The sequence below is a fragment of the Gavia stellata genome, chromosome 3 (genome assembly GCF_030936135.1).
Source record: "Gavia stellata isolate bGavSte3 chromosome 3, bGavSte3.hap2, whole genome shotgun sequence".
Lineage (NCBI taxonomy): Eukaryota > Metazoa > Chordata > Aves > Gaviiformes > Gaviidae > Gavia > Gavia stellata.
Genome location: NC_082596.1, coordinates 22,660,384 through 22,687,546, shown reverse-complemented (window position 1 = coordinate 22,687,546; position 27,163 = coordinate 22,660,384). Strand labels below are relative to the sequence as shown.

The following is a 27,163-nucleotide window of genomic DNA, read 5'->3' as shown; positions in this document are numbered from 1 at the left end:
GTTAGAAAAGGATGGCATTTTGGATTATTTTTATTGTCTGGCAATACAATATAGTATGCTAATAGCTGAGATTTCAGTACTATCAGAAGTTTTATCTTTCATTAAGATTAAGTAGGATTTATTGTTTACAGTACATGAATGCCTAATTAAAACACATGGACTAAATAGCATTATTAACAGAGCAAATACTAGTGCTACTATCTGTTGCTTTCTGCATCATGCCAGCATCACTTCTATTTTGCTAGTTCTGTCTTTCAGTCCAATGTAAGGCAAGTCAAAGAACTGAAACTAAAGTTAATTAATTTTACTTATCCTTTATCTAAATTATCGCTTTGGCAAGAATGACCTTGCTTTCAGAAAAATGTTTGGACTGTGTTTGTATGTTACATTTTACACAAGTTTTTATAGAGTAAATTATTTGCTTGGAAGATTCTCTAAAGACTGGTATCACAGATAGAATATGTGCTTCTTCCCATAATGTTAAAAAATAATTTGACCTAGCATCAAGCTAACAGCCTTTTTTCCAGAGGTAACTGTCACTTGATCATGCGAGAAGTTCATAGTTAAAACATCATCAGAAGTTCTGTTTGCTTAAATTCCAATTCGATATTTGGCCCTTCTTTACAAGACTTACTTCAGCAGTCAAGTATCTATATAAAGGAATAGCAAAAAACCCCCAGGACAGAATGTATAGATTCTGAAGGCATTTTTAATGCTTGCGGCACTTATCTATGGTTTCTAAGTTTTCAGCAGAAAGGTTTTACCCTTTGCATTGCTAAAATAGTTTTCAGTTATATAAACTTTTTGCGTCAGACAGTGTATTTACAAACACATGAAATTGAGCTTGTATTAAAAGTTCAAAAGCTAAAAGGAGTATTTCAAAAGCTAACACCGAACTTAAGAGGCTGGTATCAGGCACCAAGAACATTTTCGGCTGCAGAAGGAAACGAGACCTTTGCCCAGCTCTGTCTCGCCTAACTTCAGATACTGATCAAAGCACCATAGGCTTCCTGTGAAATCAGTGGAGAGAAATAGATATTTTAGGGCAGAAACCAGCTGACATGTTTTAGGCAGCTACATTAATTTAAGTGTATTGCTGACCAGAAAAGGCGAGGTAGGAGTAACTTAATCTTTTTGGGGAGCTAGCATTTACAGAGAGGTGTCAGTGCAAAGGCTGTAATTACTACTATTCCCTCAAAATTTCCTTGCTGCCTAGATCCCATCTTAATGCCCCTGGCTCACATTGCATGCCTAACATTTTACATGTTGAAGATAATTAACCAGTTAATGTTAATTATAATGAAACTTAGAGTATTCTGAGAAAAGGAGTGTGAGACAAATACTAATTACCTCATATGAAAACGAATATTAGATGCACCCAGATTTTGAATCGTCTGTCTAACTGAGGTCAGTGTATCCTTGTTAATGGTGATTTGTGTGGTTATTTTGGCAGTATAATGTGTGGAAATATTTAATGACGATATAACTTCTAAAAAAACCAGAAGTTGCAAAAGAATAAATATTTGTTATAGCATTAATTATTTCTTTATTTTTCCTTAGGCAAAGGCAGTTCTTTCTATCTAGATTGTAAGAAGATTCATATATAGAAAAGAAGTAATTTCTCAAATACTGTGATAGAGAAATGCTATCCTTTTCTTTCCCTTAGTAGTTGAGATGTAGTGTCTATATAAAAAAAAGTCTTGTTCTTTCATGTAGCTACTATGGTTGTTGATAGGAGGAACAGTGCTGCTCAGAGAATAAACTCAAATGTTTAAATGTAAACATTAAATGAAATAAGTAATATAAGATTAATGAAATTCAAATTACCACAGCCTGAGTCTATGAAAATGAAAAATTTGATTGAGGCTAATCAAATATATTTATTGAAATACAAAAAAATATTTGAACCCTTTTTTAAGTGAGGGTCCAAACCCGCAACAATATTTGCTTATCCTTGTATGCTTTGACAGCAGTGGAACCTTTCAGAAGGTAAATTTGTCATTGGGACAATTCACTGCAAGCACAATTTAATACTGTTTGCCAAAAATGAGCTCTGTATCATTTGCCATAGAAACAACTATACTAATTATCAATATACTACTCTCAGGGTTATTTTTTCAAATGCCTTCACTGTTTAATTTAAGACCATCCAAGTTCCTGCACTTTACAAAGATAATACGATTTCTAGAATGAAGAGAAAATAACAAGTATCTTCTTACAGAAAAAATTCTCAGAAAATATTACAGACTTATAAAAAATTGTCATGCTCCCAAAGACGGTACATTTTAAAATAAGGTATTTCAACGTAGAAAAATTTCACTTAAATCTGTCCTACATTCATGTTAGTCTAATGATAAATACACTGCTGCCTACCTTTTCTTTCCTTATGACAGTCAACAGCAGCTGTTGCAGCCAAACCTCTGAAATTAAAAAGAGTCAGCACAAAATATAGCCACATTTTCCAGAATATTAATTTAGGCTCTGTGTGCCAAAAGAAAAATAAGAATACTAATTCATTGAAAGTAATAAGTAATGCTTGTCAGATATTTATTTGTCTCATAAGACAGCTACATTGATTCTGATTGTGTTTAAAGAACAGGAGAAAAATTTAATACAAATGTTTAAGATTAAAATTAGATTTATCATTAGTTCTTTATTTCTGTTCTAACTTTGTCTCTTGTGCTGCAGTCCCCAGAACTTTCTCATTTTATAATTGTTTTTTTGGTAAAGTAGAAGCCACATAAAATTTAATTCAATATCTCTGAAATACTGTACAGAGACAATCACAATTAATTCATTCAAGTAAAAAACATATTTCACCAAATGCTTCAGGACACATATCCAACTGCACTGTCAGTCTGACTGGTTCCAGATAAGTTTTCTGTTCAGTCATCCAGAGATGCAATGTTAGAATATAAATTATTGTAAAAATCCATCAAAGATATTTTTCAGTGTGTGTGTTTTTATATATATGTATGCACATATACACACACATTTTAAAATAATTTTAATATTTAACACAAATTTATGACTGTCCTAAAGAAGAAGAATTACTCTTTTTGTTTATTTGGCTTACATTTTGAAAAATAAATCTGTGTCCAGCTTGTAAATTAAACAGTTCATAGAAATCTGTGGATAAGTAGTTCGGTAGCTGATAGATCATGGACACCCACATTTTTATGACTAAGTTTTTATTTTTATTTCCATCATCTACCAGTTGTCCTGGCTAACCAGGGAGGTCCCAGTGGACTGGAGGTTAGACAATGTGATGCCCATCTTCAAGAAGGGCCAGATCCGCCGTACTACAGGCCTGTCAGCCTGACCTGGGTGCCGGGGAAGATTATGGAGCAGATCATCTTGAGTGCCATCATGCGGCATGTATGGGACAAGCAGGCGATCAGGCCCGGTCAGCATGGGTTTATGAAAGGCAGGTCCTGCCTGACTAATCTGATCTCCTTCTATGACCAGGTGACCCGCACAGTGGATGAGGGAAAGGCTGTGCATGTTGTCTACGTGGACTTTAGGAAAGCCTTTGACACTGTTTCCCACAGTATTCTCCTGGAGAAGCTGGCGACTCGTGGCTTGGATGGGTGCACTTTTTGCTGGGTAAAAAACTGGCTGGATGGCCGAGCCCAGAGAGTCGTGGTGAATGGAGTTAAATACATTTGGCAGCCGGTCACAAGTAGTGTTCCCTAGGATTCAGTTTTGGGGCCAGTCTTGTTTAATGTCTTTATCAATGATCTGGACGAGGGTATTGAGTGCTTCCTCAGTAAGTTTGCAGATGACACCAAGGTGGGTGGGAGTGTTGATCTGCTTGAGGATAGGAAGGCTCTGCAGAGGGATCTGGACAGGCTGGATCGATGGGCTGAGACCAATTCTATGAGTTTCAACAAGGCCAAGTGCCGGGTCCTGCACTTGGGTCACAACAACCCCATGCAGCACTACAGGGCTTGGGGACGAGTGGCTGGAAAGATCCCCCGCAGAAAAGGACCTGGGGGTGTTGATTGACAGCCAGTTGAATATGAGCCAGCAGTGTGCCCAGGTGGCCAAGAAGGCCAATGGCATCCTGGCTTGTATCAGAAACAGTGTGGTCAGCAGGTGCAGGGAAGTGATTGTCCCCCTGTACTTGGCACTGGTGAGGCCGCACCTCGAATCCTGTATTCAGTTTTGGGTCCCTCACTACGAGAAGGACATTGAGGTGCTGGAGCATGTCCAGAGAAGGGTGATGAAGCTGGTGAGGGGTCTGGAGCACAAGTCTTATGAGGAGAGGCTGAGGGAACTGGGGTTGTTCAGCCTGGAGAAGAGGAGGCTGAGGGGAGACCTTATCGCTCTCTATAACTACCTGAAAGGAGATTGTAGAGAGGTGGGTGCTGGTCTCTTCTCCCAAGTGACTAGCAACAGGACAAGAGGAAATGGCCACAAGTTGCATCAGGGGAGGATATTAGGAAAAATTTTGTCACTGAAAGGGTTGTCAGACATTGGAACAGGCTGCCCAGGGAGGTGGTGGAGTCACCATCCCTGGAGGTATTTAAAAGATGTGTGGATGGGGCGCTTATGGACATGGTTTAGTGATGGACTCAGCTGGGTTAGGTTTATGGTTGGACTTGATGATCTTCAATGTCTTTTCCAACCTAAAGAATTCTATGATTCTATGATTCTCAATTTACATACTTCTTGCAGTTCTGAGAAGGTCTTACCAGTTTTGTGGAGCTGAATACCTTGTCACCTAATAAACATGTAGTACTGTATGGGATTCCCAAGTGAGGCACGCTTTGATGCAGTAGACATGCTCAGAGGCAAACAGGACGAGCAGAGAGCCCTGAGGCCAGCACAAGACACACTGACTGTGGATACGCTCATTCAGAAACAGAGTTATGAGACTACACAGTTGGGGCCTGGGATCTTTTGTTCTCCTGTTAGCAAAACCATAAGGACCTCCTAGAAGGTGACTAGAGTGAAAGACGCATAGGAAAAAAGGGAAGTATTGTGACGGTCAAAGACTCAAAATTGGATCACAGAGACACCAAGCAGAGCACTCCAGGTAGGAGCCAATACTCCCTGGGGGCACCCGGGAGGTGGGGGATGCTGCAATCAGAGATGCAATTGAGAGAGTGGAAGCAGGAGATGAGGGAGCAAGAGTAGATCCCAAAAATGCCAAATTCCCCAAAAGATTTTCTTTGCTGGTGGCATGGATGGCCTGCTTTATCAGGGCTAGGAACTTGGTGGAGTCTTGGAGGAGAGCCATCTATTTGTTGACTTAGGTATCCCACATACTGCTTAGAAACATAGTGAGTCAAATTCTCAGGTTCCTAAATATTCTCATTTGCTGTGTAAGAACTGTTAATGATTAACTTAGTATTTTGTTTCCTACTTGATGAACTATACACTTACGAGGCAACTGTCATTGTCCCCATACCTGAGTTCTTGTAAGGGAGTAAGATTATCTGGCCTTCTCATCTTCAACTCTGCACCACTATCATATCTAGCTGCTATTTTCTGATTTTAAGACATTGTTGATCAGAAGGTGGGACAAACAGTTACACCTGTTTTTCTCTTACATGTGTTATGGATATTTATTTATGCACATATGTAATAAAATCTGGCAGCAGCACTTTTTTTAATATATTCATTACCTCTTAGAGTGAGAAACAAAGAAACATTTCCATTTCAGTCCACTTCCTGTAAATATTTAAAAATTAAAGCTTAAAAAACTTCAAGCAACAAATAAGTATTAAAAGCAGTATGCTGTAGAAAGATACTATAAAATTGGAGAAAATAAAGGGATCTTTATAGATTAGTTGAAATCATATATTATTGATAACTTATCCGTTATTTGGTTTTACTTTGATACCTTGGTTTTTATACTCCCTGGCTTTTACATGAACTGCTGAGATTTCGATAACTGTAGTTAAACATCTTAGCTGTTGAATGTACTGCATAAAATTTACTTGCTAAGCACATTAAGCAACATGTTGTAGATTTTTTTTTTTTTTGAAAGATACAATAACACAAAGCATGCCAGGTCTCTACTGATGGAGAGATTGAAGGAAGAAATGGAAACCAAAATTATTATATAGTACAGAGATGAGTATTGTCCAGCTTTTTGAGCAAATGGGTTGAGTGTTTTATCTTAAAAATGTCAACAGATCACAGTCATAACTTGAGGGCAATTTGTTCTAGTCATTCTTGCTCCCTCTCTGCTCTTCAAAGGAGATCAAAGGAATCCTAAACTGCCAGTGGAGTCTCCTTCCAGGGATTTTCAGTTAGTGATGTTATTAGCGAGGTTTAAAGATACCTGTTAGACTTTAATCTGCAATACTAATACTTTCTGTGTTATCAGCAGCTTTTTTCCCTGGTTTTCAGCTCTAGATGGTAGTATGGTAAGTTAAGGCTCTGGCAAGAGATACTGAAAAATGTGGAGTTACCTTCCTTCTGTTTTCCTTTGTTTAGTGGGATAGCAGCCAAGGCGGGGGAGGGTGGTCAGATGGAGGAAGGAATATTGGTCAGATTTCTTTGACATTCCAGAGCATGAGATTGGTCCTGAAAACATGAAAAGCAGGGTTTGTTGTCAGAGGCAGTATGAGAGGTGCAGGACTGATTCAAATATTTTCATTTAAAGGAAATTTTGTATCTGAAATGCATTTTCAGTCTGTAATCAAACATAGTTTTGGGTTTTGATGCAGTAATCTTTGAGATTTTTTTCTGTACACCAGAAGTAGAGCAGGAGTACATGCTGTTATTATCAGTTACGTATTAGTTAGCCATTGGTCCATAGATTACAGGTGACATTGGCAATAACAAAGACATATCACACAACTTTTCCTTTTATTTAAAAAAAAATCTATGTCCTGTACTTTCACTATAAGGAGCTTAATTTCTAAATTAGAAAGAAACTATGTCTTGACATTTTGTCTAAAAAGCTCTGTGAAGATTTATTTGTAAACATAAGTAAAGTGAAAAATTTCCATGCAACTCTATTTTAAATTATTTATGGTCCAGTGTAAAAACTTATTTTGCTATTACTTTGTAATCCATAAACAGATTGTTAATTATGAATTACTTAATGCATAAGTAGATTATTATCGTGTAAGCTTGCAGAGCACTACTATATTTATTATAGTCTTGTATAGTACTGTAGCTTGAGGTGATCAAACCCTGACAGAAATAATTGCTTACAAGTCATGGAGGAGAATAATAAGGTAGATCTTCCAATACAGTGTGCTGTGGGAAGTGGTTAAATGGTGTCCAGCTGGCTTCAGAACAGTGCAGTCAGTATAGTCAACCTGACGGATGGGAAAGGATGGGTTAATGAACGGGGGTGGAAGGGGCAGGGAAGAATCAGGAGGGTCTTCCCTGTGACTTTGGCTTAGGAAGAACCCTATCTGTGGATATGATGAGTGATGGGCAAAAAATCTGTCACCTTCTCAGCAGTGTGTGACTTACTTACTATCATTATTATGGTTATTGTAATTAAATCTTATATGTGAGAAAAGAGAATGAACTGAGAAAGCTCAAGCAGGACCGGAAGTGAAGTATAGTTTGAAGCAAGAACACGAGTATCTGAAAAATTGAATGGACTGCTCACATTTCATGAACTGCTCATGTGAGTGTTGCAATCCCAAAGTTATCTCATGATAGAGATAAAATTGTAGGACAATTAGTTGGGTAGAAAAGGAATAAAAAAGTAATAAAGGAACAGTAAGAGTTTCAAATGGATGAGTTCCTAATGGCTTGACAAGTCAGTACCTTTTTTTTTGTTGACTGTAGGATTGTGTTTCATGACTTAGTCTTTAATTCAGACAAAATTTTGTCTTTCAGAGAGGTATGAACATAATTCAAGTATGACTAGACTTGCCCTTGTGGGAGATAAGTGTGAAAAACATTAGTAAGATCATTAACTGTATCCAGTTTTAGGTTCAGGTCTTCCAAAGGGATTTTCACTCCTGGGAAGAGCTTAAGAAAGCTCTATAGGGGTGCTTCAAGGTCTGGAAAACCTGCCTTAAAGTTTAAGAGACTAAAGTTGCAGAAGGTGAAATGCTTACTTGATAATGGTTGATAGGTGCCTGCTCCCTGAAAAGTTTTCTTAGATGCAACAAAATCCATTAGCTGAAAGGAAAGCAACATCTCAGACTAGAAAAGGGTACAAGTTTTGTTCTAGAATTGGGGGCCTTTATATCAAAAGACTCTAAATCACAAATTAATGTTTTTCAGAAGTTTATTTTTCAACTCAAATGCAATTTATGATCTTAAAGTAAGAAATCTTCTGGTCTTTGTAATCTGGGAGACCATATGGGTTGATAAGAATAATTCCTTTAGAATTTAATTTATGAACTAACTAAAGGCCAAGTGGAGTATAAAATCTATAGAAAAAGCCATATCCTCAAAGATTTGTGACAAAGGGAGGTAAGGAAGGTTGTAGTATAAGTAAGGAACTGCGTCTCAGGTGGAGATAAAATTGTTATATAGGAAGAGAGTGGAAACATGCAGAGAAGTAATGTGGTCTGCCTATGGACACACAGCAGGTCAAAGCTATGAATATATCAGCCAACAGGGTAATTTGATAGATTTTTTTTTCGCCCCAGATATTCCCATATGAAACGGTCTTTACGTTTAGTTCTTGTGAATATAACATTTTTCCAATTTTATTGGTTTATCTATATAGAAGAACTGATATTTATTTATCAACAATAACATGAAAAAGCAGCAATATTAATTGGGCACTAGCAAGTGAACATTATTTCACTTTTGAAGGAAAATTTCTGAATTAATTTTAACTATTCATCTTGCTAATAAAATATTATACATTTTAATATAATATAATTTTTTTCTGTAGACTTTTGTTTTGTATTATGTTCTTCTTTCCCAATGAACCAGATTACTGAGTTTCAGGAAATTTTGCTTTTCTTTTGACATCCGTTAGCAATGCATTTTGCAGCTGCAGTCAACCAAGAAGAGATATTTTAATTCAAGCAAATTTTCCATAGCAGGCATTTCAAGTAATAATGATTTTAGCATTAAAACAAGCCTTAAAGGCTTAGCTATCTTACCTGAGAATATAATTTTAAATCTAGTTTATTACTTAAATATGTACTACTGTATGTTTTGTATGTACTGCATGCCTTATGTTCAATTTTAGCAGTCCAAATGAGTGGGGGGTGGATATGATTTCTGTGCATTTTAAGAAGCTTGCCCAGATGGTGGGTATTGCTCATTCACCACTCCAGCCACAGGTAGCTGTTTTCTATGGTCCTCATAAAAATATTTATGATTATTCTCACCAATTTATCTGTGTGCTTATCAATTCGTCTGACAAATACCGAGACTTAATGGACTCATGGCTTAAATAATATATATTGTTCAGAAAATATTCATATTTCAATCAACAGTTTTCATTACAATCCATTGTAATCTTTCAAAATCATTCCAATTCTAAGAGCTTTGTTGTTAAGGCACAATGAGCACACCTCATCATTTAGGTTCCATTTCCATGTATTAAATATTGTTACTCTTTTTCCTAAATCAAGAAGGTTCCTGTTAGGAAATTTATTTCCCACTTGATAAACTAAATAGATCGTATTAATTGAGTCTTTGTTAAGTGACATGTTCCCAGTGGTTGAACCATACCTATCTGTACTTCCTGGAGTTCAATCATTAGACCCAGACATGATCTTCAGAGGCAGTTGCAATATAACTTTATAGCAATAATGGAGGTAATACAACTTCTGTAATGAATTAAATTTCCTCAGTTCCTTATTTATGTATTCAAGAATTATATTAGCCCCTTTGTTCAGATTCTTTCTTGAAAACTGAAGCAACCACTTTTCAGTGTGGTTTTTTTCCTTCATCCTAAAGCTACGGCTTACCTGGTTTTTCATAGCTGTTAAGATTTACATTTAGCTGTGCTGTAACACAATTTTTGAAGTTATCCCTTTCCTTTAGTCATTCAGTCAGTGTCACACTGACAAGTTCATGCTTTCTTAGAGATATGTAAATATCTATATGTAAATCATAGAATCATAGAACAGTTTGTGTTGGAAGGGACCTTTAAAGGTCATCTAGTCCAACCCCACCTGCAATGAGCAGGGACATCTTCAACTAAATCAGGTTGCTCAGAACCCCATCCAACCTGACCTTGAAAGTTTCCAGGGATGGGGCATCTACCACCTCTCTGGGCAACCTGTTCCAGTATTTCACCACCATCATTGTAAAAAATTTCTTCCTTATACTTTATCTAAATCTACCCTCTTTTAGTTTAAAACCATTACCCCTTGTCCTATTGCTACAGACACTCCTAAAAAGTCTGTCCCCATCTTTCTTATAAGCCCCCTTTAAGTATGGAAAGGCCACAATAAGGTCTCCCTGGCACCCTCTCTTCTCCAGGCTGGACAACCCAAACTCTCTCAGCCTTTCCTCATAGGAGAGGTGTTCCACCCCTCTAATCATTTTTGTGGCCCTCCTCTGGACCTGCTCCAACAGGTCCATGTCTTTCCTGTGCTGAAGATTGGAGAGCTGGATGCAGTACTCCACGTGGGGTCTCACCAGAGTGGAGTAGAGGGGGAAAATCAGCTCCCTCAACCTGCTGTCCACACTTCTTTTGATGCAGCCCAGGGTGTGGTTGGCTTTCTGGGCTGTGAGTGCCTATTGCTGGCTTATGTCCAGCTTTTCATCCACATAAATAACTATTGGCACAACACCCCCAATGCTTCAGGATCTTGAAAATCACTGTTAACATGTCACCTTGCTCTTTGTGTAGCCCTTTTGAAGCTACTGGGTACAAACTTATAAACTCTGTATCATTCAAAAATGTAACCCAATCATTACTAAAATTAGAGATTTCCTTAGCTACTGATGGAATGGGAAATATTTATGACCATCACAACCTAATATCAATCTGGCTTCCTTCCAAACCACGGGAAAGCAATATTTACCAAGCATTTCTGTCTGTCAGCTGAAAATTTTCCATTTCATAACAGACTCATATAATTGTTAGAATTCCTGTGCTCTTAACATACTTGCAGAAATATCTCATGCGACAAGGGATTTTCCTTATATATTTTTGCTTCCATTACTGGATTTCTGTTAACTTCTAGTTTCATGTTAATTATTCTCAGCTGCTTCTCTTTTCCACTTGTTATATTTGTGTTAACTGCTTTCACTTACTGCTGAAGTAAAGGATAGCTTCTAAAATGTTCTAAAGAGTACTCGATCAGAATTTCCACTTTTCAGTTCACATTTTTTTCTCTCATTTGATTTGGATCCTGATTTGGATTTGTTTTCAGCTTTGGGGCACAGATTACTTTAAAGCCTGATGTATGTATATTACAGGCTTGGATTTGACTGTGAATTATATAACAAATACAAAGTAATTTTGATCATTTGTACCTAGGTTGTTACTAAGTTTTAGTTATGTGACTGGTTCCTCGTTCTCTCAGGATGATGTCTATAAAGATTGTCTTGTGTTGATGAAATACTTTTTCTTCACCATTGACAGAAATCTTTCTAAAAAATTCTTGTGATATTTTGGCATTGATAACCTGAGACTTCCAGTATGTGTGGCATATATGCTTATACTAATGTCTCCACGTTATGAAAAATCTTTTCTTTTGTTACCCTATAGATGAGTCCTAATGCATTTGGCATTTACTTAGCTAGTGTGACTAGATGCTTTGTTGCTAGTCTGAAGCTCAACAACCATAATCTGGAAGTGGTACAGCTGATTGATCTCCTGCCACATGACACAAAGTCTGTGCATACCAAGTGATGCTCATGGGTGCCTGGGAAATTATAGCAAGCTTGTTTTTATATGTTAAAACACTGATTTAAAAACATTAAAGGTCATTTCGCTGGAAGTTCTTCAGTGAACAGAAGGTAGGTAAAGGAACTAAAGGGAACCCATTTAGTAAAGTGAATTATCTGACTCCATTTAATGACATGAATTGTATGAAGAAATGAGTCTTTTAGAGATGGTGCATTTATGTTCTATAAATCCATGCCTAGACAAAAGTTCACTTCCAAAATGTGATCAATAATGTCTTCAAGAATAGTCATTAGTTCTTAGTGTTCTGAAATCATCTATAACCTGCAAAGGTGTTGTATGGCACTGTCATTAATTCTGATATGTGTCATTACCAGTAGCAGAAGCCCATCAGGCAATAATTGTATCTTGACTTCAGAAGTAGTATGGCATCCAGTAGTGTATCTATTTCTTGCAGAATTTTTTTTTTAAGTTTTCATTACATTCTATCAACAGAGATCATCAAAGACCATATCTATCTCTTGGATATTTATAGTTCTTTCTATGGACATGTTTGTTTGTCTTGATGTGTGGGCTGGGTAGCCACTAAACCAAGTATGTCCTGTAGTTTACTCCATTCCAGTGAGAAAGATATGGTTACATTCTTGGGCAGTTTTCTTCATTGACATCTTGGATAACCTTGTCTGACAGTTTAGAGACTTTCAAAAGACCTTGCCCATACTTTTCTAACAGTGAGAAAAACAGTCCCTTCTTTGAAATTAAACTCTGTGGGTTAAAATGCAAATCCAAGCAGCATTTGAATCTCCAAAACTTTGTTCCTTTGCACAATTATTACTTAAAGCTCCCTTCTTATAGCCATAATAATATCTGGCAGGTATTTTGCAAGATTGAAGTTCCTAGTGGTTTACTACTCACTACAGAACACATACATGAAGTGTCCCTTAGGTCACTTTCTTTCTTACTTCCCTAGTATTAACACACTTTCAAGTCAAACAGCCTATTTTTCTTTCTGTCCTTTTCCTTTAGGCTCCTGCCTACTCAGGAAAAAAACCAACAAAGCAACAACCCACCAACTTCTGCATGCCCTTAATGTGAAAAAGAATCCTTTTTTGAGAGAGAGAGAACAAAGACCTTTAAAAACTAAAATGTAATGTTTGTACCCTATGGGGAAAAGTGCAAAGGTGACTCCATTTAAAGGTTTTCCAAATGAATGAGATCATGTAATAAAACTTACTAGAACACATAAATTCTTGGTGTATAAAGACCTCAGCCAAGCAGGGCTATGGTCACATTTATTTGAGGCACATTCAATGTTGCAGTTTATAGAACAGTTCTTCATAGCTGAATTAATCCATTTACTAAATACGTGTCGTGGTTTAAGCCCAGCTGGCAACTAAGCACCACACAGCCGCTCACTCACTCCCCCCAGGTGGGGTGGGGGAGAGAACCAGAAGAGTAAAAGTGAGAAAACTCGTGGGCTGAGATAAAAACAGTTTAATAGGTAGAGCAAAAAAAAACACCGCGTGGAGAAGCAAAGCGAAAGAAGGAATTCATTCACCACTTCCCGTCGGCAGGCAGGTGTTCAGCTATCTGCAGGGAAGCAGGGCTCTATCACGCGTAGCAGTTGCTCGGGAAGACAAACGCCATTACTCCGAATGTCCCCCCCTTCCTTCTTCCTCCCCCGGCTTTATATACTGAGCATGATGTCATATGGTATGGAATATCCCTTTGGTCAGTTGTGGTCAGCTGTCCCGGCTGTGTCCCCTCCCAACTTCCCGTGCACCCCCAGCCCACTCGCTGGTGGGGTGGGGTGAGGAGCAGAAAAGGCCTTGACTCTGTGTGAGCCCTGCTCAGCAGTAACTAAAACATCCCTGCTTTATCAACATTGTTTCCAGCCCAAATCCAAAACACAGCCCCATACTAGCTGCTATGAAGAAAGTTAACCCCATCCCAGCCAAAACCAGCACAATATGCTTACACTGACTTCATGTCTAATTTCTGATTTGGGGAAAGCTATGCTACAGTCTTTGTTCAGATGAGAATCCTTCAGCTCTTCTTGGCTGGGTTGTGCTGCTAATTAACCTTCAGAAATGTATAAAGGTTCTCATAGGAGATCGTACATCCTCAAACAGAGCATAGGGTGAAAGGTACTAGAATTGAGTCCGATCCCTTACACTGCAGTAAAGGAAGCAAGTAGATACTTTTGAGAGGTCTACAAAATACTGCCTGCTATAAAGCACTGTGAGGTCTTTTTGTTTGTTTATGAGGCCTATAGTGTGAGATTTCAGGAAAAGGGAAGTAATGACCAAGAGCTTTACCGGTATCTTATATTTTTGCAAAAGAAGTAACACCCATAGATAAGAATGCCAAATGACCTTAAAAAGTAGACCATACTTTATACACCAGAGAAAGACAAAAAATAAGTCCCCACCAATCTGACATAGCTAAAATTCATTCTTGACCTCAATTGCATCAATTAGTCTATCCATGAAAGGGTAAGGAAGACACAACAATAAGACAGCTGAGATTTTTTTCATACCGTCTGGAACATGCTTGTCCTCCTCTCAAAAATCTGTTGCTAGATAGAGCCAAATTCTCACACATCAGTGAAAACTAAAGTCTAGCAAACCTAAAATCAAATCATGCTTCTGGAAAAACAAGAATGTACGTATAAGCACTGAAAGTCACAAAGCACAGGACTTTTAAAATAAGATGGTGGAACAAGCAGGATCCAAGCCTTGTTTTTCAACATTTCCTTATGTGTAGTAGTTAAACAGACTTCTATGTGCTCATAGCTCAAGCTTATATTTCTATATCATAGTCAGATGACACCTGCTTTAAAATTACTCCTTCTGTTGTAAAACAATGTAGGTTTTGTGCCTCTGCTACCATTTGGAATGCAATCCCAGAGAAGTACTTCATAGATGATTAGATACCTTTTCAGTTTTTAGTCTTAGTTTATTGATGACTGATTTGTATCTGTCTCATCTTGTTACAGCATTATCCTGCAGCTTAAGTTGTTCTTTTCTCTCCATGTTTGTCCCTAATTACATACATAGAGTCATAATATTCCCTCTTGACTTTTATTTCGCATAGCTAGATAAGCCAAACTATTTTAGTATTACTTTTTAGTGAAATTCTCCATTTTCCTTGTCATTGCAGTAGGTCTTCTATGTGATTTACCTTTTTGGAGGATAAGTGACCAAAAGTGTCACTCATCTAAGGTAGTCTAAATGCAGTCTTACAGTACTTCCTAGAATGATACCAATACTTCTTTCTGTTGCTGAAGGTAAGTTTTTGATTAGTCCTAGAATCAGATTGCCTTTTTCACTATATCACACCTTTGTATTATACTACAGTCATGCTTTGATTGGCCACTGCATGTATCCTGCATCTGATTTAGAAACACCTCCCTTGCCTCCTCTAACAGCTTCAGTCAAGGATCACATATTTTGCAGCAGAAGTTCTTGCGTTTAAGCAAGATTCCATTTTTTCTTATTAAATTTTCCCATTTCTGTTATTGTGTTTGATTCTGTATGTCTGGAAACTCTCAAATTCAACTGATGAACATGGATGGTTCTGGGCTGCAAATTTCTGCGTTTGATTTCTGCTATACAATATATAACTTTATAAAACAACACTTGTGCAGCCAACTTTTAGGAGTAAGACAAACCAAAACTGTACTTCAAAGATTCAGTTCAGGTTTTAAAATCATAGGGTATTTTTTTTTTCTTTTCTGTTCCCAAGAATGGATGTTGTACATTTCCATTTCAGAATCTTTAGGATTCAGGTTTTCTACTTTTTCTCTGTAACTGAAAGGACTAGAAACTTACCTTATAAAAAAACCTATGTATTTCCTTTTTAAATGAGAGAGTTGAGATTCCTTTTTTCTGCTTAATGTGTAGGTCATCTAAATAATATTCAGCTTGCATGAATTTTCATAAGAAACAATGAATCCATCAGTTAATGGAGGGTAAAGGATGGTCAACTACACAGAATTCACCACCTGCTACTTTAGTGGCAAAAAGATTTACCAGATATCCCATTGGAAAGCAAACATATCATTTAGAGAAAACAGAACAACTATTTTGGCTACTTATAACTGTGCACATAGTCTAATGGTATGATGTATAATGGTAATGTAAAAGTCTAGTTCCTTGTGCTTGTTGAAGCATCACCTTTGTATTTTCTTTTCCCACCCTATTGACTTTTTCATGAGGTAAGCGAGGCCATACGGGTCAGAGATTCGAGTACGTCAGTGTCCTGTCTCTGACAATGATGAGAAACAGAGGTTTAGGGACACATATGAACAGCAGTGAAAGTGTAGAACAGCTTAGCTGCCAAGAAATATAAGTTCAGGGACTTCTTGAGGCATTGTTGCAGCTGGATTGTCTCTGGTAGACCTGTCCTCCCATTTTTTAATAATTCTCTTAATCCAGGTAGTGTTTTGGCATCCATAGGCTACTATTGCAACACGTGAATTATGCCCTTTGTGAAAAAAAAGTGTATCCTTTTTGTTTATTTTGAAGTCTGTAATCTGACCGTTTCATCAGGTACATGCAGTTTTGTGAGATACAGTAATTGTTTCCTGTTTAACTTTTCCTTTTCATATATGATTTTATGAACTGACATCTTCTTCCATCAGCCTTCCCTGTTTCTTTTCAACATTTCGGAGCATTGCTTCTATGCTTCTGACCACTATTGACCACTAAGCTGATATTTCAGAAAACTGTCCACAATGCCTCTGGTTTTTGAGTAGATAATAGCTAATTTATAGTCTTTAACCAGTTAAGTCTGGTTAGGTTTATTTTTGCCCTTTTCTCTTTTTTAACATTTAATATTATCTGGCAGCTTATTATCCAATCATTATTGTAAGATCTTTATTGAAACTCTTAGCAGTCAGTTTTCATTGTATTCTAAATAACTGTGAAAACTGTCATGTCCCAAATGAACTTCCCAAGTTCACATGGTGGATTAGTTCATCATAAGTTATTTAATACACATTTTGCTCAAAGAGCAACAGTCTTTCTCTGATGCCGCTTTCTTGAATGCTTGCCTTTTCTGTTGCCTTTAAAGACCCTTTTTCTTGAGTACTGATTCTGCCTGGTAACCTTCCCCCCATCCTACCACCACGGGCTTTAAGGATTGTATAAACCCCAGGTCTTTTTAATGTGTAATGAGATGGAAGGAGAGAGAAAGGTAGAGAAGCACAGAGTTTTCCTTTTTGTAAGTGCTTCCTTCTTCCTTCAAATATGGTCCCCAGATACCCAGTCCCTGGTAGTATAAGTGCTTCTTTGAGGTCCATTACGCTTAGTACTCTATGTACTCAACCCCCTTTGTCTACTTTAATAGCCTAATTCAACTTCTACTGAGATTAATAGAAAGTCTCCCACTGACTTCACTAGGGGCTGGATCAGACCCTGTTCTTAATTCTCTCTGAGTCTATTACCTTTCTCCAACTTTATTCATTAGTTTGGTCATTTCAAATATCCAAAAGGAATTCCTGCTTAATTTGCCTAGTTGCTGTATCTTGGATTTGCACAGCTTTAAAAGTCAATAAAAATGTGTAGGGGGATGAGATAGGATATGTAGTACAAATCTTCAAAACCATGGCATGTAAGCCTGCTGAATTCCATCCCCTACATCCAGCTTCAATTCCCAGTAAAATAATAAAAATTTTAAAGGAAGACATCTGTAAATCTGTATGGGGACCTAAAACCAAGTGTTATTTTGAAAATAGGAAGAAAAAATATTGCTTTATGCACTATTTTATTTGACAAAATTGTGTAAGAGGATAAAGAGGATGCATAGTTTACTGTGCTCTGCAGAAGAGTTCAATGCAATCTCTTAAATTGTCTTACTTCAATTCATCTGGGCATAAGCACAACTGCATGTATTGAAAAGAGAGGGGATGACACCATACAGTAGGTTAGGATAAATGGTAATGTTCAGGATGGGAGACAAGTAATACATGGATTTGTGTAATCTGATCACATGCTACATTTCTAGTAAAGTGTCTAGAGATTAATATTATGTTAATTAAACACTTCGATGATGCTAAGTGAGAGTTGTTGCTAACACTGGAGTTGAAAAAAAAAAGGATAAAATAGCATGAACTCTAGAAAAATACCATCTATAATGAAAAGAATATGCTGAAGTATGGCTTTAAAAATGCAAGTGACTATCTCTGTGCAGGAAGATAATGAAGTGCGTGCCTAACTTTGAATATGTGAGTCATCAATTAGCCTGCTCAGAATGCAGTTTAGATGACCCGTTGTCTTTCACAGTTTAAGAATTTTTTTGTCCATTCTCATTTGTCCCATATCCTGGCTCATACATTCCCACCTCTAAAGACACAGTTTACCATCGTTTTGGGTAGATGTGCTGCAAGTGCTCATTCGTAGCTCCTTCAAGTCAGACAATGCGTCCTTGAGCAGTGTGTTGGATGACTTCTTATGGTATCTTAGATACTGAATAAATGAACAGAGTTGAGTCAAACTGAAAGCATAGATACTGGGGACCCTGTACTTTCCATGTTCCCATTAGGGGTTCTGCTGGGCCACAGCTTTGTGTTCTATTATTTGGTGTTAGTATTTGATTATGGTAAAGAGAATATCTGTTAACAAAGGTCAGAGAAAGTGTGTTAGTCCACTTTTACATTACTGGACTTCTATTTATTGTAGTGAAATTACACTATAAAACAAACAGAATTGGTTTTACATTGTTCTTCCTCATAAGCTTAACTGTATAGTAGTTACTAAAAATCTATGCACTAAATTTTGATTTTTTGGTTGCTTAGGGATAATTTGTTAATTATACTTCTGTACAGTATATATAGGTTTTTTTACCTTTAAAAAAATAAGTTTGGATTAGAGATACTGCCCAGTTGCAAACTGAATTTTTACTAGTTGTTCAGGCTTCTATTTTTACCCTCAATGCCCTTAAACACCTACACCAACTGTCTTTGAAGGCTATGTAATTAGCTCCCATAGGCAGCTCGAGCTTTTGTTTGAAGCTTCATTTAGGAGAAAATCCCCTGTGTACCATTGTATTTTTTTTTACTTCATTTGCCAGGCTGAATTACAAACTGCCATACATATATAATGCTTACACAGCTAAAATAGGTATCTCTTACCTTCTCCTGCTACTTGTCTTTTTTTTTTTTTTGCTTTCACTAATGACAGACTCCTAATAATTATTCCTTTTAAGTAAATGTGGCAAAATGGTCACTGCTTACTGAACTATTCTTTCTGGGAAGTAAATTTTTAAATGAGATCACACTGTAAATTAATTAGTTCATCATGTTTTCTGCTTGGTAAGGTATTCATGTAGCCTCTGGCTTGAATGTGGATATTCCTACACATGAAAACATTGCTTAAAAAGAAAAGTATATTTATTATCTTTTGTCTCTTACATTTTTTGATTGCAGAATGATTTTTTCACTTGACGAGTCCCAGTATGAAGGACAAAAGACAATAAGCATAATTTGTGATGACATTTTACTTTGCTCACAGTATTTTTGAATAGCTGAATCATTGAATAGCCTTTTTATCTGGGGCACAAGTATGTTAAACTACAATATTCATGTAATATCGTATAGAATGTAGTAAAGCATAATACAGCACACAGTGTAATAGTCCATTACCAAAAAGGTAGGAGGTTTTCCTTAACAGTTGAAGAAGAGGGATTTTAATCAAGCTTTTACTGTTTTAGGGTTTTTGTTCTGTAAATTGCTTTACAGCAAATTCACAGTCTTAGTAACTTGGAAGAACAAAATGTAGGTGCTAAAATTTTAGCTGAAGCTGATGTTATTTTGAGAGGAATAGCTGACTAAGGTTGCAGTGAGCTGTGAAAGCACAGTTGAGAATGTTGAGAATGATCAGAATGCAAAACATTTCACATTTTGTTGTACTGTAACTACAGGTTTTTCCTAATTTGGAGTGACTGGATTATTTGAACAGCTAATCTGGATATACTGTGTATAAATCGGATTGTACTTTCTTTACTGAAACATCTTTTTCTCTCTGAATGAAATTGAATCATATTACTGGAATGTTCATGTAACATATTTGAAATTCAACATTCAATCATGTACCCATTCCCATTAAATGACTTATGGACCACTGAACATGCTGCGAGTGTTACTAGAAAGTGAGTCTTCATTTGTCTTTAAAGAAATAATTTATTCTTAAAATATTACTTACTCTTTTTTTAGTGTTCTTATAAAAGCCTTTACTTTCCAACAGTTTTATTTAATTTTGATGTAAGGGTTTTTTTTTGATGGCTCTAAATAGATATTATTCTGACTTCCATAGCTTTTTATGACAAAGGTTAAAAATGACATTTCTCTATTTGGTTTAACTTTAAAAATGGACTATTATGGATTTTTAATTTTCATCGTGGCTTTACATTCCCATAAAAAGGCGAATTGCCTTCGAAGCATAATATCATTTCTTTACTGGGAAAGTCTACAGGCAAATAATATTGAGGTATATTTTGACTGAGGATGGGGAAAGGAAGGTTTACCTAAGCTCTTTCCCAGGTTTCTGAATATTTGCCCTTATATCCTTATACCTGGTGGGTGTAAAAGTAGCTGCTTACATGACTTCCCACTTTCTCTTTCAAAAGTCAAATAAATATTTAAATTTGGATTCTGAGACCTGTGTAAGAATGTAGATATCAATTTTCAATAAAGTCCTTTTGGAACTAGAGTAGTACCATAATTTCCTAGCATGAGAGTATGTTGAAGTTAGGGCAGAAGGTGCTGCAGTCTGATTGAAGGGTGAAAAGTAAGTGGCAGTTTAAAAATTTAAACCCTTTGATCTAAGTGATTTGGCTTGGTGTACATTAGATGATAACAAAATTGGTCTTACTTCTTAGCAGCATCATACATAAGAAGTGTGCAAACTATTTGCATTTGCTTTCCTTAGCAGGATTGCAAGTTATCTCCTCTTACTAAATAACTTGAATAAAGAGAAAAAAAGGTGACTGAAGACGCTTATTAAGGAGGAGATATAGCAAATCAGATAAGGGGCAATAGCTAATCTCTGATACAGCTGTGAGTGTTATTGGATGTAATCTCCGTAAATAAAAATTATAGGTGGTAATACAAAAATGATTCCTTCATGACCATGTGTGGCTTCCAAGTGTCTACTTAAGCATTGCACGTTTAGGGGATGTCTTTTTCTTGACTGCTAGCTGAGAACCTCTTAGTCAGAAAGTGCAGAAGTTCAGATCTCATAATAAAGCAACACAGATTCTATTGAAATAGAATTAACTCACACAAGAACTCCTTCTTCTCTCCTGCAGTGTTTAACCATGTGTATTTAACACAGCCCTGCATTTTGACCTTGTGAACATGAGCCAGTCAGTCTGTCAGCTCACATTAATGCTTAAACTCAGTAAAATTTCTTAATGAAGGCATCCAAGCTCTGGAACAGAGCCTGTTAGGGAATGGGGCTTTCAAGACTGACTGCAAAAGTCAGTAGGTAAAGAGTGGTGCATGGATGTCTCTCAGAAAAATAATTAATTTATATTTTGCTAGCAGTTACTTAGTTAAGAAAATTGTTATACTCGATAGCATTTAAATAGAGCTTTTGTAAATTATCTGGAAGTGTTCTGTTGGAGTGGCTATTGTATTTGGGATAATAATATAGTACTTCAGCATAATATTTACACATACTGGCAGGAAAATCTCACATTATCTAAAACCACTGACTTCATGTTTATTCCTGTGTTTTGCTTTGGCAGATCAGTTTAATAAAACAGAAAGCAGAAGTGTATTCTATGTTTAACAAAAATGTAGAATTTCCCATAAAACTTTGATGCAATGGGCTTAACTTAATTTTAACTGAAGTGGTGTCAATAAAGTGTCACAGTAATCTGGATTGTTTCATGAGGCAGCGATACACCATAGAAATATGTATTTTTCTCAGTGTTCATGGCAATGTGCATTAATGGCAATGTGCATTCACAGCCCAGAAAGCCAATCGTATCCTGGGCTGCATCAAAAGACGTGTGGTCAAGGGAGATGATTCTCCCCCCATGCTCCGCTCTCATGAGACCCTACCTGGAGTACTGTGTTCAGCTCTGGAGTCCTCAGTACAAGAAAGACATAGATTTATTAGAGAAGGTCCAGAGGAGAACCATGAAGATGATCAGGGAGCTGGGCACCTCCTGTATGAGGACAAACTGAGAGAGTTGGGATTGTTTAGCCTAGAGAAGAGAAGGCTCCAGGGAGACCCTATAGCAACCTTCCAATACCTACAGGTGGCCTACAGGAAAGATGGGGAGGGACTCTTATCAAGGAGTGTAGTGATAGATTGAGGGGTAACTGTTTTAAACTGAAAGAGGGTAGATTTAGATTAGATATTAGGAAGAAATTCTTTACTGTGAGGGTGGTGAGATACTGGAACAGGTTGTCCAGAGAAATTGTGAATGTCCCAACCCTGGAAGTGTTCAAGGCCAGGTTGGACGGGGCTTTGAGCAACCTGATCTAGTGGAAGGTGTCCCTGCCCATAGCAGGGCGGTTGGAACTAGATGATTAAGGTCCCTTCCAACCCAAACCGTTCTATGATTCTATGATTCACTGTATATGTCATTTAAAGCTCTGTAACATATGCAGAGTACTAATTTTGACTAAATTAAATGGAATAATTCTCATATTTGTAGACAGAGCCTTGAGATGTTCATAATTCAAGGTCAGAAACTGAAACATTGAGTGAATAATACAAAATAATTTTATTAAATACCAACTTAAAAATCAGTGCTCCAGGAGACTTAACAATACTTAGTTTCTTTTCAGTTTACAAAATATCTTTAAGCTTAGGGCCATTTTCCAGTAAAATTTTATTAATATTTGATAAAAAGATGTAACAGAATTTTTGCCTTCTCAGAAGTCATGAAGTCCTGTTAATATGGACTAAAAAGATATATTTTAAATTGAAAGACATTTACTCAAAATACACCTATCCTATAAGGACTTCATTAGTCCTTTAGGGTTTCCTGATGTTTAAATTATTATATGAAGCAACTTATTAAAATAAAGTCAAAGCGCTCTGAGTTCTTTTGAACTAATTCTTTGAGACTGCTTTGGAAAATAAGGCAAACCAGCTGAGGCGTTATCAAGGAAAAAGGCCTTGCTTTCAGATCCTGCTTTAAACCTGGCAAGGTCTGAGTCAATCCTCTTTTTGTCTGAAAGTTCACATTGGACATTTGGAGGGCAATGTCATCATCCTGGCTGTCAGTTATTTAGAGAGAGAGAGAGAAAAGAACATTCATGCCAGATGGTCTCATCCTTTTTATCAGATACATAACGGTGATAGACAGCATGTGAGTTACGCAGCAAGAAGAGAAACAAGATGGATGAAAGAAATATAGATGTCAAGCAGATACTTTGTCTTCCTTCTTGCAGAATAATGGAGTAGACACCAATGCAGGGCAGGAATCCTTTGCATCTGAGGAAGCAACGTATATGTTAATTTTAGGCTTTACAGTGTACGAAGATACAACACTAGGATACTAGTGATGCAAAAATACACTATATTTTCTCAACTCTAGTTCTTGTTCTACAAGAGATCTTATGTTTTTCTAAGACTGTAATTAATCTTGAAAGATTTAAGAGAAATGTTAAAGATACATGTAAAGATGAACCACATAACATTTTTATGTTGTCAGTATGCTCAGACTAGTTTTTCTTTCACAGAATCACAGAATCACTATGGTTGGAAAAGACCTGTAAGATCATCAAATCCAACCATCAACTAACACCACCATGCCCATTAAACCATGTCCCACAATGCCTCGTCCACACATTCCTTGAAAACCTCCAGTGTTGGTGACTCCACCACTTCCCTGGGCAGCTTATTCCAGTGTCTCACCACTCTCTCAGTAAAGAAATTTTTCCTAATATCCAGCCTGAACCTCCCCTGCCGCAACTTGAGGCCATTTCCTCTTGTCCTTTGTTAGCTTGAGGACTGTTGATGTTTTGAAATGCCAAGTTTCCTGAGTTATTACATATCCAGTACTGAGAGTATAATTCAGAATATGAAGTACACTGATTTTGAAAGGTTTTATGATTAACTTTTTTGGTAAAATAATCCTATATCCTGATTCTTTGCTCTGGCGTTGCACCAAGTCTTTCAGCCGTCAGAACAGCTGCCCCAACCTTTTACTAGAACTTTGTTAAATTAAGAAAGTCTGTGAGACTGTTTAGCATGCCACATTTTCCTCATCATGTAGGATCGGGATTGATTATTCAGTTCTTGCAGACTACCATAAGGATTCAAATCATAACCTGGGCTACATCAAAAGAATCGTGGCCAGCAGGTTGAGGGAGGTGATTCTCCCCCTCTACGCCCCTGGTGAGACCCCACCTGGAGTACTGCATCCAGCTCTGGGGTCCCCAGTACAAGAAACACATGGACCTGTTGGAGCTGGTCCAGTGGAGGGGCACAAAATGATCAGAGATGGAACACCTCTCCTATGAGGAAAGGCTGAGAGAGTTGGGGTTGTTCAGCCTGGAGAAGAGAAGGCTCTGGGGACACCTTATTGCAATGTGTAAAGGGGCTTATAAGTAAGATGGAGAAAGACTTTTTACCAGGGCCTGTAGTGACAGGACAAGGGGCAATGGTTTTAAACTGCAGGAGAGAAGATTTAGATTGGACATAAGGAAGAAATTTTTTACGAAGAGGGTGGTGAGACACAGGAACAGGTTGCCCAGAGAAGTTGTGGATCCCCCCTCCCTAGAAGTGTTAAAAATCAGGTTACATGGGAATTTGAGCAACCTGATCTAGTGAAAGATGTCCCTGCCCATGGCAGTGGGGTTGGACTAGATGATCTTTAAAGGTCCCTTCCAACCTGAACCTTTCTATGGTTCTATGCAATACTGCCTGTCCTGGTAGTAAATAAGCATCCTGTAGAATTCTTCTTAATAAAAACACCGTCAAAAGGAGACTAAGATGCAGAAGGGTCCTATTAAACAGATTATTTTTATATTTTTTCAATGTATTTGGACTCTTCATGTCATGACAAGTTATATAAGCATTGCCAGAGTATTAGCAATAGACAGACTCTTAAACATCATCCAAATAAGGTAAGACTACATGTGGTATTACTTGTTTAGTTTCAGATCAATATGCTGTTGGGCTCAATTCATGATGCAGCAGCTGCATCACGCATACCCCACCTATACCATAATGGTCCTAAAGTTAGTGACAAACTTGTTTTTCTGTCAGTTATTTCACAGCTTAGAGCAGGGCTTTCTTATTTTCCTATTCCTGTATTTCCTATTGTTTTGCATTTGTGGTTGCAATAGTACTTTTGATATTCTTCACATTTTTGGATTCGTCTCATTTGGCTTTAAAAGTCTACAGTGTAGAATATGTATCTTAGTTGTATAGTCTTCCTTTACAGTAAATGGAGAGAAATAAGCACTTCTAGGGAAAAATTAATTTCTTCCCATGATAGACATCTAAAATTTCTTAGACTCTACAAGTGCCATTTCTTTCTAGTGTCTCTAAGGGAGTGACTGGTGACTTAGGGAGCTTGTTCTGGAGTGCCTAGCTTTCTCAAACTAGGTGAGATCACCCAGTCCCTTAGGTCTGAGGTTTGTTGTTCCATTTATTTTAAAGAAAATTTAGAAGAAAAAATTATTTTGTTTTAAATAAAAACATAAAAAGGGCAGATGTTCTATTGAAAACCACGCTGATAATGTCTTTCGGCTGCTTTTTTTCCGTATTTACAATTGAGTCTTAATGACGACAATGATGATTGCTAGTTTCAACACCTTAACATGTAATGTTCAGTATCAGAAAGGCAAAAGTTTCAACTTCATTTAGTGTTTTTGGAAACTGCCATATATAAATGAATGATTCTTCTGATTTTTCACAAAGCATTGTCCAAACAAGATGTAGATGCCTGTTCTTAGCTGTGAGGACTGTGATAGTTTATTCACACTTTACACAATGTGATACCGTGCAACAGTTTCATAAAAGCTAACTTTACCTTGTAGCTCATCTCCCTTGGCTCCTTTCATAGGCGATGGAGAGAGATAGGTTCTCTGGGGATGATTCAGAGAACCTAAACTTAGTTTTCTGCTCTGAATTGCCCATTAGAGTCGTCTGCCTCTCTCCATTGACTGTAGAGGGAGCCTGGGGAGAGCAGATTCTCTGAGATAATTTAAAGAGTGTTTGAATATCCCCATGTAAGTACATAGACAAAATCTAATGCTCTGTAAGCACTTGTAAGTCAGTGTGCACCCATTAAGGTGTATATACCAACATATACCATTACGGTGTATGTTGAAAATTAAGGTTCTTGTCCCATACTGTATGGAGATAGGTTAACCTCAATCTATTTTCTTTACATCTTTAAGAGTAGTATCACAATGTAGCATGTCAGATGGAGTAAAATCTGTTAATTATAGAGTAATATATTCTATATTTGATTTTTATTTTAAGGTACAGAATCATATGGTTTCTGGTACATGTACTATTTAGTTTTCTAGTTCTGATTTTTTTCTAGATATGCTGAGTTTCAGACAAGAGATTTCAAACACACTCATTAGATCAGATTTCATTGCTACTGAACAGAGCAAAAATGTATGTAGTCAAATTTTATCTTGATATGAATTTTATCTTTATGTAGTCTTGATAGTGTTAGGCATAGTATTTATTCACTTTTAGGTAGGTAAACTTGGTTTACTAAAATATGATTATATAGGTACCTCATCTACATATTAAAGTAAAACAAATATAATCCCTGTGTATGCATTATCAACATATTTTGAATTAAGCAATTAAATTTTCTGATTTGGCAATAAAATATAAATTAAATTATTTTAAACGGATAGGGATAACTGGATTAATACAATATAAGGCACAATGAGCAAAATGTTATAGAAAATCATTCTTTGTTAGCAAGACTGAAATTTATGGTCAAGTCTAGTTTTGTGGTGAATTTGAGAAGAAAAAATGTTTTATTTATGACTAACCTATTCATCACATTTATTAAACCCTGAGTTAAAAGATGTTCTATGATGTTTCCCTGTAATTTTAAACAATCATACAGAAGCAGAATTAAGATTTTTCCCCTTTCTTCTTCATTTTTCCTTTCTGGGAAGGCACTCTGCCCAGAATAAAATACTGTGAAATGTTGGATGATTTGATATTTTGGGGGCAGGGGGTGCATTTTTTTAATATTTCAGTGAATTATTGTAAATGAAGATGAACATGCTGCAACTTAAGTCCTCACTTTCAGGATGGGATTGTAGGTTTTCTTAAAAAGCTGCTCTCTGGGCGTTAATATGAACATTTATGGGATACTATTTCTTTATAAAGGCTTGTAGGTATGCTGCTCATTTTGGCAGAATCGTATGAGTCATTTTTAGATAGACTTGGAGCATCAAGA

General features: G+C 36.9%; 1 protein-coding gene across 40 annotated transcripts in view; it reads left to right on the top strand.

Moving 5' to 3' along the window:
* The window catches only part of RIMS2 (regulating synaptic membrane exocytosis 2), a 488,690-nt gene that overhangs the window by 162,913 nt on the left and 298,614 nt on the right, over positions 1-27,163 (top strand). Inside the window, exon 5 of one of the 40 annotated variants that reach the window (XM_059815844.1) lies at positions 4,087-4,098. The exons of the other annotated variants lie outside the window; for them this stretch is intronic. Coding sequence (XP_059671827.1) covers positions 4,087-4,098 — 12 coding nt within the window. The remainder of the gene's footprint in view (positions 1-4,086; positions 4,099-27,163) is intronic. 40 annotated transcript variants of the gene reach the window in all.